General features: G+C 50.0%; 3 protein-coding genes across 3 annotated transcripts; 1 reads left to right on the top strand and 2 right to left on the bottom strand.

The window, feature by feature from the left end:
• Nucleotides 1-78: 78 nt before the first annotated feature.
• Nucleotides 79-5,115, top strand: MAM_06117 (DNA-directed RNA polymerase I subunit RPA1; the record flags this gene model as incomplete). The annotated part of the gene is made up of 2 exons (XM_040824915.1): nucleotides 79-260; nucleotides 333-5,115. 2 exons carry the CDS (start codon nucleotides 79-81, stop codon nucleotides 5,113-5,115), a joined length of 4,965 nt encoding a protein of 1,654 aa, XP_040677078.1.
• A 1,776-nt stretch (nucleotides 5,116-6,891) lies between these two features.
• On the bottom strand, nucleotides 6,892-8,512 carry MAM_06116 (uncharacterized protein; the record flags this gene model as incomplete). Its single annotated transcript, XM_040824914.1, has 2 exons — nucleotides 6,892-7,061; nucleotides 7,294-8,512. The coding sequence occupies 2 exons, from the start codon at nucleotides 8,510-8,512 to the stop codon at nucleotides 6,892-6,894; spliced, it is 1,389 nt and encodes a 462-aa protein (XP_040677077.1).
• A 1,974-nt stretch (nucleotides 8,513-10,486) lies between these two features.
• On the bottom strand, nucleotides 10,487-12,028 carry MAM_06115 (allergen; the record flags this gene model as incomplete). The annotated part of the gene is made up of 4 exons (XM_040824913.1): nucleotides 10,487-10,949; nucleotides 11,022-11,236; nucleotides 11,686-11,876; nucleotides 11,926-12,028. 4 exons carry the CDS (start codon nucleotides 12,026-12,028, stop codon nucleotides 10,487-10,489), a joined length of 972 nt encoding a protein of 323 aa, XP_040677076.1.
• Nucleotides 12,029-12,531: the final 503 nt, after the last annotated feature.

The following is a 12,531-nucleotide window of genomic DNA, read 5'->3' as shown; positions in this document are numbered from 1 at the left end:
AACGAGTCGAACCGCATGGGCACTGTTTCTTCCTGAAGCTGGGATGTTAACGGCAATAGCCTCTGGCCCATCGCCAAGATGAACATTGCGCAACCCATTTCTTCCGAGGTCGATGCTGTCGACTTTACTTTCCTTTCTTCAAAGGAGATCCAAGCCATCTCAGTCAAGCGCATCGAAAATGACAGCACCTTTGACAGCTTGCTCAATCCCGTACACGGAGGTCTCTATGATCCCGCCCTCGGATCATGGGGGGACGAACCGTGAGTCCCATCTGTCTCAATTGCCATAGCCTAGACCTTACTGACGGCATTCTCAAGGTGCGCGACATGTAGCCTAGTTTCATCGAGCTGCCCGGGTCATCCAGGGCACATCCAGTTACCAGCGCCAGTCTACCACCCCGTCTTCATGGACCAGGCATACCACTTGCTTCGAGCAGCTTGTGTATACTGTCGAGGTTTCCGACTGCCAGCCAAAGACCTGCACAAGTACATGTGCAAACTTCGCCTCTTACAGCACGGCCTCATTCGCGAAGCATATATCATCGATGCTCTTGGCGAGACGGATTGGGCCGAGATGGGCGAAGCACTTGGCCTAGATGAGAGCGAGGCTGAGGAAGAAAATTCCTCGATTGACGCCATCACACGAAAAAGGGAACAGTACGTCCAACAGTGCCTCCGAGGAGGTGCGCGTCGACGAGGTGACGCTAGGAAGGGGAAACATGAGGGCATGGCCCAAGCTCGCCGAGAAGTCATCAAACAATTTCTCTCTGAAATAACTAAAAGAAGGGAATGCGCTTCATGCACAGGAATTTCACCGCCGTACCGAAAAGATCGATTCGTCAAGATTTTCGAGAAGTCGCTGTCACCCAAGGAGCGAGCAAAAATGGCCCAGAGGAGGTTGGAACGGAAGGATGCAATGACCCGCCGTTACGATGCCAAATTGGAGACGAGAAGGGATGCTGAAGACTCCGAGGCCGAAGAAATTGTTGATACACCAAGCGATGAAGAAATGGGAGAAGCAGATGATGGTGGCGCAGAGTCACAGAGATACATTAGTCCTATGGAGGTGCGGGCTCGTCTCAGCGAGTTGTTCAAAAAGGAGCAAGGCCTTGTTTGCTTGTTGTACAACTCGAAACCGCGCACTAGAAGCTCCCCTGAGGTCACCCCAGACATGTTCTTCATCACCACCATTCTGGTGCCGCCGAATCGTTATCGACCTGAAGCCCGCATGGGAGACTCCCAAGTAACCGAAGCGGAGCAGAATTCGCTTTACAAGTTGATTCTGCGAGGCTGCTCCAAGATAGCTCGAGTGTACTCTGTTTTGAAAGCCGAAGAGCACGCCGACATTACCCAATTGCATCAGGCCTGGGCAGAGCTTCAAGAGGCGGTCAATTCACTCATTGATAAGAACAAGAATCCTGTACAGGGCGCGGCAGCGAAACGCAACGAAGATGGAATCAAACAGAAACTGGAAAAGAAAGAGGGTCTTTTCCGAAAGAATATGATGGGGAAGCGTGTCAACTACGCCGCCAGAAGTGTCATCTCCCCTGATCCAAATATCGAGACAAATGAGATTGGTGTCCCGCCAGTTTTCGCCCAGAAACTCACCTTCCCGGAGCCCGTCACAAGTCATAATTTCAGAGACATGCAACAGGCCGTCGTCAATGGTGCCAATACGTGGCCTGGTGCTGTTGCCATTGAGAACGAGAATGGTCAAGTGCAAATGCTTAAAAACAAGTCCGTCGATGAGCGCATATCGCTAGCTAACCAGTTGCTTGCCCCAACAAATCCCGGCGCAGTAAAGATAAGGAACAAGAAAGTATATCGCCATATAACAAATGGCGACGTCGTGTTGATGAATCGTCAGCCCACGTTGCATAAGCCCTCCATTATGGGACATCGAGTTCGGGTTTTGCCAGGCGAAAAGACAATCCGCATGCATTATGCTAATTGCAACACATACAATGCTGACTTTGACGGAGACGAGATGAATATGCATTTCCCCCAAAACGAAATTGCTCGGGCCGAGGCGCTACACATCGCGGACACCGACCATCAGTATTTATCCGGAACGCAAGGAAAGCCGCTACGGGGTCTCATCCAAGATCACATCTCGATATCTATTGCCCTATGTAGTTGCGATACCTTTTTCAGCCGCGGCGACTATCATTCGCTGGTCTACAGTGCAGTTAGGCCAGAAAGCGGTCATATCTCCGGGGAGAGGATTCAGCTAGTCCCGCCAGCCGTTGTTAAGCCCGTACCGCGATGGACTGGGAAACAGGTCATCTCGACGATACTAAAAAACACGCAGCCGATAAACTATGGCGCCCTCAATCTACGAGGAGAATCGCAGATCAAGGCAGACCAATGGGGATCCAAGTCTGAACAGGGCACTGTGCTGATCCAAGACGGTGAATTCGTGACTGGAATTCTCGACAAGTCCCAAATCGGCCAAAGCTCGGGTGGTTTGATCCACGCCATTCATGAAATTCACGGCCCCGCGATCGCGAGCAAGCTTCTCAGCGCCCTTGGTCGACTTCTCACTCGATATCTTAACATGCGGGCCTTCTCGTGTGGTGTTGATGACCTGAAACTCACTGCCAAGGGCGAGGAAGCCCGGCGGCAAGAGCTCCAAGCTATTAACCGAGTCGGTCTTGAAGTTGCCTCGAAGTATGTCTCGCTCAAGGACGTTTCTGACGGTCAAAACCCGGTACTTTTGGAGCGTCTTGAGGAGGTTCTCCGCGATGACACGAAGCTAGAAGGTCTGGATCTCTTGATGAATCATACGACAAGAGACATCACAGACAAGGTCCAGAAAGTCTGCATTCCTAACGGCCTGGAGAAGCCGTTCCCGCGAAATCAGATGCAGGCAATGACAACATCTGGAGCCAAAGGGTCCAGGGTCAACGCGTCGCTCATTTCATGTAACCTGGGGCAGCAGGTCCTGGAGAGCAGGCGAGTGCCTATTATGGTGAGCGGTAAATCGCTGCCTTGTTTCAAGCCATTCGAGACCAACATTACGGCCAACGGCTATATCGGCAGCCGATTTCTTACAGGCATCCGTCCGCAGGAATACTACTTTCATCACATGGCGGGGCGAGAAGGGCTTATTGATACAGCCGTGAAAACATCGCGTTCTGGGTATTTACAGAGATGCGTCATCAAGGGCTTGGAGGGTCTTATGGTAGCATACGACACAACCGTGCGTGATGCAGACGGCTCTATCATCCAGTTTCTGTACGGCGAGGACGGCTTGGATGTCACAAAACAAACCTATCTCAAAGATTTCGGCTTTATTCTGCGGAATGTCACGTCCGAAGTGGCCCAGCTCAGATATGACGCCCAAGTGGTCAGACGTCTCGGTGTTAATCGAGAGTCATTTACAAAGTACATGAAAAGCGCAGTGAAACACTCGAAACCCGGCGATCCAAAGGGAAGAGACCCGCTTTTAAGCGCGTTTAACCCGGCAACGAATGCATTCGTTTTGTCTGAGGCCTTCTACAGTGCCATGTCATCTTATTTGAAGGCGAATGCAGATGGCCTCGTTCGCGAAAAGGGTGACAAGTCAGCGTCAGATTCGTCTTACTCACTGAACAGGAAGAATGCCGAGGTTCTGTTTGCCATGAAGTACTTGCAGTCACTGGTAGAGCCCGGCGAGGCAGTTGGTATTGTCGCAGGCCAATCCGTGGGCGAGCCATCGACACAAATGACCCTCAATACGTTCCACTTGGCGGGACATGCGGCCAAGAACGTCACAGCAGGTATACCTCGTCTGAGAGAGATTTTGATGACAGCCTCCAAGGACATTTCTACACCAGCCATGTCTCTTTATCCTAATCAGAGTCTTTCCGCCCGCGAAGCCGAGACGTTTACCAATTCAATCAGTGCTCTTCCTCTATCGTACATTTTGGATAGCGTTGTCGTGGAAGAGAAGGTTGGCCGTGGCAAAAATTTTGATCTGGCCAAGATCTACCATATCAAATTCAAGTTTTTCCCTCCACAGGATTATTTCGAAACTTACCATGCCAGCATATCTGATGTTCTGGATGCCGTGGAGAAAAGACTGCTGCGCTCCATTGTTAAATTCTCGAAGGCCGAAGTGAAGAAGAGAGCCAATGATGCCACAGCAGCTACACCCGATATTGGAGTCAAGGTCGGAGTAGTGGAGATGGCTGCTGCACCAGCTGGAACTGTCAATGATGATGATAATGGTGGCGACGACGATTTTACCTCAGTCAAGCAACGGGCTAATCGCCTCGAAGCTGTGTCATACGGGCCAAATGATGACGCCGATGATGAAATTCAGCAGGCAATGGATGAAGGTGAGGCGGCCGACGAGTCGGACTCGGAAAATTTGGACGAGAGCTCACCGACGGCAAACGAGAATTGGGACGAAAATGCGGAGCGCGATGAGACCGAATCAACAAAGCCCCGAGCGGAGCGCGTCCTGGAAAGCTTTGCAGAGGTGACAAGTTTTGAGTATGACGAAAAAGTCGGGGACCGGTGCAGTGTGACGCTCGAGTTCGATGTGACAGTGCCGAAGTTTCTCATGCTCAATGTCGTCCAAAAAGCTGTCAAGAAGACGATGGTCAGGGAAATTCCTGGCATCGGGGCTTGCAGAATGGAAGATGAGAGCAGCACGGGGGCAAAGGAGCGGGTCATTCACGTCACTGGGGTCAATATCCAGGCAATTCAAAAGTACAGAGATTACATCGACCCGAACAGGATTCAGACCAACGATATCGCCGCTGTGCTATCCATGTACGGTGTCGAGGCATGCAGGAGCAATATCGTCCAGGAGCTTGCTGGCGTGTTCAGTTCCCATGGCATCAAAGTTGATTACCGGCACTTGAACCTCATCGCGGATTATATGACGAGGAATGGTGACTTTACAGCTTTCAGCCGCATGGGTCTAAGGGGCAACGTCAGCCCCTTTACCAAGATGAGCTTTGAGACGACACTGGCATTCCTGAAGGACGCGGTGTTGGACGGGGACTGGGACGAGCTGGCGACACCCAGCGGCCGCCTCGTCATGGGACGACTAGGGAAGCTAGGCACTGGTAGTTTTGACGTGTTGACAAGTCTTCCGACGCTGCATTTGGACTCTTTAGCATGACGTGTGCAGTCTAGTGAGGCGGAGAATGACGATGGATGAGGTGCCACAAGACGCGCGTCAGGCGTCGGAAGGAGTCGGAGGCGAACAGCAGTCTTGTCAGGAATTCTCGACGGACACCAATCTGCAACGGCGTTGTTGCGCCAGCAGACGGAGGTGAAAATCTCATCTAGTGGCGAAGCTTTGACCATAACGCTGGCTCCTCTCTGGAGGTCGATTAGCTGGGAATAGGTGTAATTCGTCAAGGGGAACGGTGTCAATAATCTCACATATCACTATAGTCCAGATACTTGGGATAAAGGCTCCCTTGGCTAGACCTAGGATACCTAGAGTCATGTACAAGTCTAGCTAGGGCCCTCTTTGCAAGAATGGTAGTAGAAAGATGCTGTAATCGTCAAATCATAATACTGCTTGTTGTCAACTTGTCAACCACGATCTTTGAGGGAAAATCAGTCTTACTCCTTGCTGATCCTACTGCAGGTAGCGTCGGCAGCCATCTTTGAAGTAACAAGAAACTCCTTTTCGTCTGAACCTACCCTTTGAACCGACTCCATGACAACAAGAGGTGACGTCAAGCGCTGACTTCAGTCTAGAGATGCATTCATTATCCGGCAATACTGTACTGCACCGTGACCACGCCTTGACTGTTCAGTCATTTAAGAGACTTGAGTAGATATTGAGTTATAATCTAAATTCAAGATAGCCCCGCACATATCTAGATATGACAAAGCATTCAAAAACATATAATGACACTGTGAGCGACAAATCGAAGCAAGTACTAAATCAGCCGAAATTCCAGTAAATGTCACACGGATGGTGGTGACACAAGGGCTATCTATAGTCACAAAACTCAGGCAGAAGGCTGCTGCGTTCATCGTAGCCTGCGGCCGCACGGCCCTGGAAAACCAAGGACCTTTACCCAAAATGTCCACGTTGAATTGAGGCACAATGCTCCAAGCCCTCGGACGAACGCTTGTCACGGTATGAGACCAAGTCGACAGGTCTATGGTCTAAACGGCAAAATCGCCGTGCTAACAGGGCTTAGAAGGTGCTCAAGTGGACGGACTGGTAAGCCCTTGTAGTACCTTGTCTGGTGGTAGGTAGACGGAACATTTGTTTGAGGCTAAGCAAGTCAATGCACATAAATCAATGCGGATTGGGAATGCTGACAGGAAACTATCCAGATATATCTATGCGTATAAAGCGCCGAAAGAATGGACACGACTCGATGAGCTTTTTTCAGGACGTAGACTAGATGAAGAAATCTGTAAAGGATCCAGATACACATACGTAGCAGGCTCCTCGGTCTTGTTGTCATTACCAATACAGTAGACTTTTATTTAGGGAATTGCTACACGGGCATGACACTTTGGCTACACGGGCATGACTCTTACACGGGCATGACTTTTACCACTTCTGATTGGTCGCATACTTTCTTGGCCCCACAGATACTTCCTCGGAAAGGCGGTGTAGCCAACTTCACTAACAAGCTCCTACATCACCATGAATTGCAGTGTCACTTATCGTTGTGGGCGCGATTGGTCTTCTGCTATCTTGCAAGCCTGCATTTCGGATTAAACTACCGTCCTTGTACTGTTAGCCAGTAACTGTCAAATACTGGCAAAAGACGTGATGTGGTCTACTTAATTTATTGCCTCACAACGATACAATCTGGATCTTCGTCATCACTCTTAGCCAGTTCCCATTGACTCCTTGTCCTGCGAATGTTTCGTTGCGTCCTCCGTCCACTGTACCGCACGCCTGTCGTATTCCCAGCATTTAGGACTTTAGAAGGTCTACCTGGCCCTTGCTGGGCTGAGATGCCAATTTGGCCACCAGTTTGTGTGATGGTTTCTCGAGTAGCTTTATGCACTCTCCTAGCAAGAGTTGGCTTATTGAGACTTCCTGGCGGTCGACCTCGTCGCCCACTTGGTTGATTATCAGATCGGCTACTTGATGTAATAGCTAGGCTTTCTGGGATAACCTGCGCTGTATTCTTTGGCCTTCCACGTAGTGCAGTGGCAACTTTCGGGTCAAGAATTCGTCGGTATGGATCTTGAGATGCCGATTCCCGTAGTCGCCAGCGTGGGTGGACCTCCCATTTAGTGAAACGTGTGTCAGAATCTAGCTTTGCGTAGACTTTATGATAGCATGGGATTCCCAGCTCAATAGAGACCGTACAGTCGTCGTCGCAAAGTCCAATAGAGTCGGGGAAGGGATTCTTCCCCGTCGGCAGAAATTTGCGAGCAATACAGTATTGCTTGTTGATTAACCCAAGTCCTTTCGATGACATGGTTGTTCGTAGTTCACCAAGATAGTTTCCCATCGAACCTAGGTATTGTGGAGCAGTCAGGACATCATCCTGTCCACAGGCATCCTTAAAGGCACGTTCTTGGTCATGTATCATATCCTGCATTGCCTCGACGAGTCGGTAGAGGTGGCTCATGCCATTTAATAGATAGCTTTTGATATTATTGTTGCTTGCTTCTGTGCCGGACGTAACTCGGATTCCGAAGTTACGATAACGACGGATAAAGCAACGTGCCCATTGAGCACTAACAGGCATATAAGTCGAGTAGAGGTATTGTAAGATCGCTCGTTGGTCGTCGAACTCTTTACAAAGATCTCTCCATGCCTGCTCAAACGCTTCCTCAGTCTCGGCATAGAGAACCTTTTTCCACATTAAAACAACGCCTTGGTAAGTATGAGGAATCTTATCACTACTCGACCGATCTTCGATCAGATGCTTATCTGTAGTGCTCAACCCGCCATCCGCCTGTGAGGGAATGTCTTCACTGTCACTAGCGCTAGGGCTAGTAGTACTGTCCTCACGTTGGCCCGTCCACCTAGTCTTCGATTTAAGCAAAACGTTTGAAAGGATATGATGAATACAAAGCTGTTGCTGTGCATTTGGAAACTGATCATTAACGGCAGCTTTCATAGCCTTGTCGAAGTCTGTGATGATGACATCTGGTTCCCTGAGTGAGTGTTTTGTAATGAGCTTGCGAACACTCTCTGCAAGGAATTGGAACCCCTCCCTCCTCTCGTTATCTATTAAGCCAAATGCAGCATTGAACACAGTTCCAAGACAGGTTTGGCCAGTAGCCTGGAATAAAGGAAGCTTGAAGCGATTAGTGTTATATGTGTTATCAAAGCTAATAACCTCGGGGAAGCGCTTCCACATCTGTAGACAGTACGGAAAGGTCCAGACAAGACCAAGCAGTCTATCTGGATCATCATCGGCCCATTTCGCGATGTATGGGATCTTCTTCTCATCAAAGAGTTTGATCAATGCCGCAGTAGGTGTATAGCCATTTAGCTTCTCTCGGTTAATGAACGAACGGGCATTATAGATATCCTTCCGCAGGAGTGTTGTATCGGGGAATTGCTCCTCAACCATAGCAGCTACATCACTGGCTCGAATACCCGCGCGACGGCTTGCTGACTCGATGGTTGCTTTAACTGGTGTAGTAAGGCGGCGGTGGGAAACATGCGCAGATGGCGTAATACTCCGTTCATGGTTATGCTGGTGATGTTTCGGGTCTCTATGTTGTCGAAGAAGCCACTTGCCTTCCTCTAGGGCTTCAGCAATTATCATCCATTTGCAATCACACTTCCGAGACCTTCGGGTTCGAAGACCAGAACCCCCCGAGGCCCGAGATTGTCCAAACCGGTCGCATTGAATGGAGTACCTAATCAACCGTCCCTTATAGGAATATTTATTCCGCCGAATAATACCAAATCCGTTCTCCTTTGCAAATGCGTTGGTTGTTTTAAAAAGAACTTCGGCCGAGGGCGCTGGGTCGCCAGGGATTATTGGGTTCGGAATTGGCTCCGGGGCGGGAGATAGAGACTGTCGCATAGGCGAGGAACTAATATTTTCGGGCGTCGGTGATATTCGAGGAGGTTGTGTGGGTGACCTACGAGGTGGAGAGTACGGTGGAGGAGAGTCATATGCTTCGAAACTTAATGGTGACCATCCCCATCTCTCTCGCCAAGCTTGTACACGTTCGTATGATCGAGCAAGGTCTACAGTTAGCCTTCGACCTTCGCCGGTAACCTCTCGTACTATGCGCATTGCGGACTCGAACTCGGCTCTTGTCCTTGTTGGGAGATGCTGGGCGGATGGGGGTGATTCGGGAGGTTCAGAGGCGAATGGATCAAATTCTGGGCCTGGTATAAGCGCTCTGACTCGCTGGCTCCATCTTTTTCCACGGAAGAAGTCATTTTGAAGATATATCTCATAGTCAGATCGAAGGCCCCATGCAGGCTCATGGCGGCCCTGTGAACCATGGGGGTGTGGGAGACTTGAAAGTGTTTGCGGGAAAGAGGCGAACAGGTTATCGAGTGCATTTTCGTCCCCGAGGCCGTAGAACTGACCGATACTCGTAGCAGAGCTACTCGCGGATTGTGGTCGGTCTTCAACTGTGGAAGGACTAGATCTGCGTCGCCGACTGGATTTGTGTCGCTTTCCTCTTTGTGATTGATCACTGGGACTAGGGCTCCGCGACCTGCGAGGAGGTGTGCGAGGCAAAGACATTGACGTCTTGAGAAGAGAACAAGATTGTAGTGAAAGAATTGGTCGCTATCTCTACAGCATAGGGTGCCGTATTATGGTTTATTAAAAGCTACGAAAATGAAGAAAGCAAGCTCGAGGGGGTCGCCCCGACTGCGCGACCACTGGGTTGCTGCGTAGTAGCTTAGCCGAAATGAAGTAATTTACACAGAAGCAAGGTTAAAATGGCCCAGGTACTTGCGGCTGAGGTGGCAGAATCCAGCGTCGTTAACAGAGACAATGCGACCAATCAGAAGTGGTAAAAGTCATGCCCGTGTAAGAGTCATGCCCGTGTAGCCAAAGTGTCATGCCCGTGTAGCAATTCCCTTTATTTACTCTCGACACAACTATTATCCAGCAATTATTCCGAGCCCCCCGGGGGCCAGACGACGGGGACTAGGCGTTGTTGCAGTAGCGCAATTCTTGCATCGAACTTGAGATGCGATGTTTTAGAGGGAAATAATAGCTGGAACAATAAATTATTGTAGTGTGTTAGATTTAAGCTATACAACTCTCTCCGTCTTTTTCGCACTAGTCCGGCAATATTATCACACTCTCAACTTGATTTATAGAAATGAAATCGATTTATTACACTAGACGCTTCTCAGTCAACATGGTCATGTACAAACCCTAGAGAGATGGCGGAGTTTGATCGATCACTCTGCTAGTGTTTGTTCTTCTCGCATCCACCTCACACAGGACTGATTGAGAAAAATCTCCTCGGATTCCTATCTATGGCATAGGAAGCGACTGACAGAATCAAAGGTAGCCGGCATAGCCCACCCTCAACACACGTGACCCAGACAATCCGCTCAAGCATTAATGTCCATGAATGGCCTGTTGGCCCTGCGACTTTGATTCAAGAGACTTGTCCTTCAACGTTGGGCAGCCTGGGAACTCTTTCACCTTGTTGGTAGGATGAGCCTGCAAGTCTCCACGGCTAGCAGTGTACTCTTCCAGAGACTTGGCCGGCAGAACAGTGGCTTCGTGGTGGATGGGCTTGGCGTGATGTGTTTCATGGACCGGGACCGTGGTGTGGATGTACTCTGGCTGGATCGTCTCTTTCTCGATGACGTGCTGAATGTGATGATGGACATGGTGCTGCGTGTGCTCTCCTTGGACCGCGGGAGCGGCCGTGGCCGTGCGTTTGGTGTCATGTGTAGTCGAGCTGTTGACGTAATTTGCGGCGTCTTTTTGCAGAGCAGCTTGGACGTCCTCCTTGTTTCCGTGCTCAACGGTCTTGTGCTCGACAGGAACGGCGTTGTAGGTGTGCTTCTCGGGCCTGGAGACGATTCAAAAGGTAAGAGTTTTGAAGAAGGAAAAAATAGCAAGTTGCTCAAGTTTTGTGACGTACACTGTTTCCTTTGCTTTGATGGGCTGGATCACCGTCTGGTGGTGGTCTTGGTGGACCTCGCGATTCACAGCAGTGACTATTTGCTCATGCTGCTCGGGATACACGTGTTCCTCGGTAACAGCTTCTCGAACATCCTCGTCGACCGTAGTCTTGTGCTTGCCGTCCTGAGAGAGGAAGTTAGAAACTGCCTTCTTTGCTTTCTCCATTGTTTTGTGCTGATGGGTTGTAGTTGGAATTTTTTGTAGTATTTCTGATGAGGGGGTGATAAATAAGTCTTGACAGGAAAAGCTCACGATTATATACGTCAATGTCATACTGTCAAGGGCGCATGCTGGCGCTAGCTAGGATTCGAGCATAGGGAGCCGCTGATAGAATTACGTCAGAAGCAACGTCTTCTCGGCTAGACCCTACGAGTTCTTTGAAAATTGATGTCACAGCTCATGTTCGCCCGAGCTGAGATTTCCCTTTACAGCGATGACGATACTCGTCCTTGCATGGTGAATCGATCCGTCAGCATCAGTGAAATTTGAACTCGTGCGGATGAAGACGTCATTTTGACCTATTTGATTCCGAATCAGGAGTTGGATGGCGATTTTAGTCCGTCGGAGTCGTGGTTTAGTCAACAATGGGGCGGCCGAGATGTAACTGCAAAGGCAAGGTTTACGCCGTTGCATATCTTGACCAGCGCCCAGCCAATGTCGAGACTAGCTTCGGGACGCCGTTGAGGAACAGGACCGGTGGAATGCAAGTGGAATGTGGGAGGGACGTAAAAATCGCCCATCTGCCGTTGGGCGTCATCGATCGCCGCGCCGCGCAACTGGGACCACAGCCTCCGACGAGCTGGTCTGCTGGGTCCTGAAACAGATTGGTAGAGTTGGATCTCGACATCGTGGGAAAGACTTACCGTGGCCTTGGGGGTCAACTGCACTCGGTTGTAGTCTGCAAGACTTGACGACATCCGGCTTGTGGTGTTGGCCGACGTTGACTGACACGCCAAGGTGAGACATGACCGCTTCCGGCGTCCGACGGGGGTTCAAAGCTTCGTAGCTAGGTCGAATCAGCCTAGAGTCGGGAGCTGGACAATGTAATGGATTTTGATGGAACCATACTTGGTCTCAATCGCGGGCAACATCAACAAGAGGGGTCTTGTTGTTCCACCTGAATGAGTCGGCTGCGGTCTTGCCGCGAATCTCGAGACGGTAGGCCAAGTGCACATGTTCGATAATCCGCGGGAAGAAAGAAGACTGGCGCCAAAGCGACACCGAGAATTCAATTGCCCCCTAGAGATTCAAATTTTAAAAGAATCATAACCCACCAAGCTGTAAGTGTACCCAGTCATGTCTAGACCGCCGTTGGAGGAGCATCCAGTCGTCATGGTATCCAAAATCTCCACATCGAGCAGTCTAGTGAAAGTGTTCTGGCATTGCGAAGCTATGTAGCGTAGATGAAAAGACATGAAAAGATATCTTAGGGTGACGACGGGATCGGTCCAGGGGAATAGATCAGCATC

The sequence above is a fragment of the Metarhizium album genome (genome assembly GCF_000804445.1).
Source record: "Metarhizium album ARSEF 1941 chromosome Unknown scaffold_18, whole genome shotgun sequence".
Taxonomy (NCBI): domain Eukaryota; kingdom Fungi; phylum Ascomycota; class Sordariomycetes; order Hypocreales; family Clavicipitaceae; genus Metarhizium; species Metarhizium album.
Note: the sequence above shows the minus strand (reverse complement) of the source record. Positions and strands in the feature narration are given on the sequence as shown.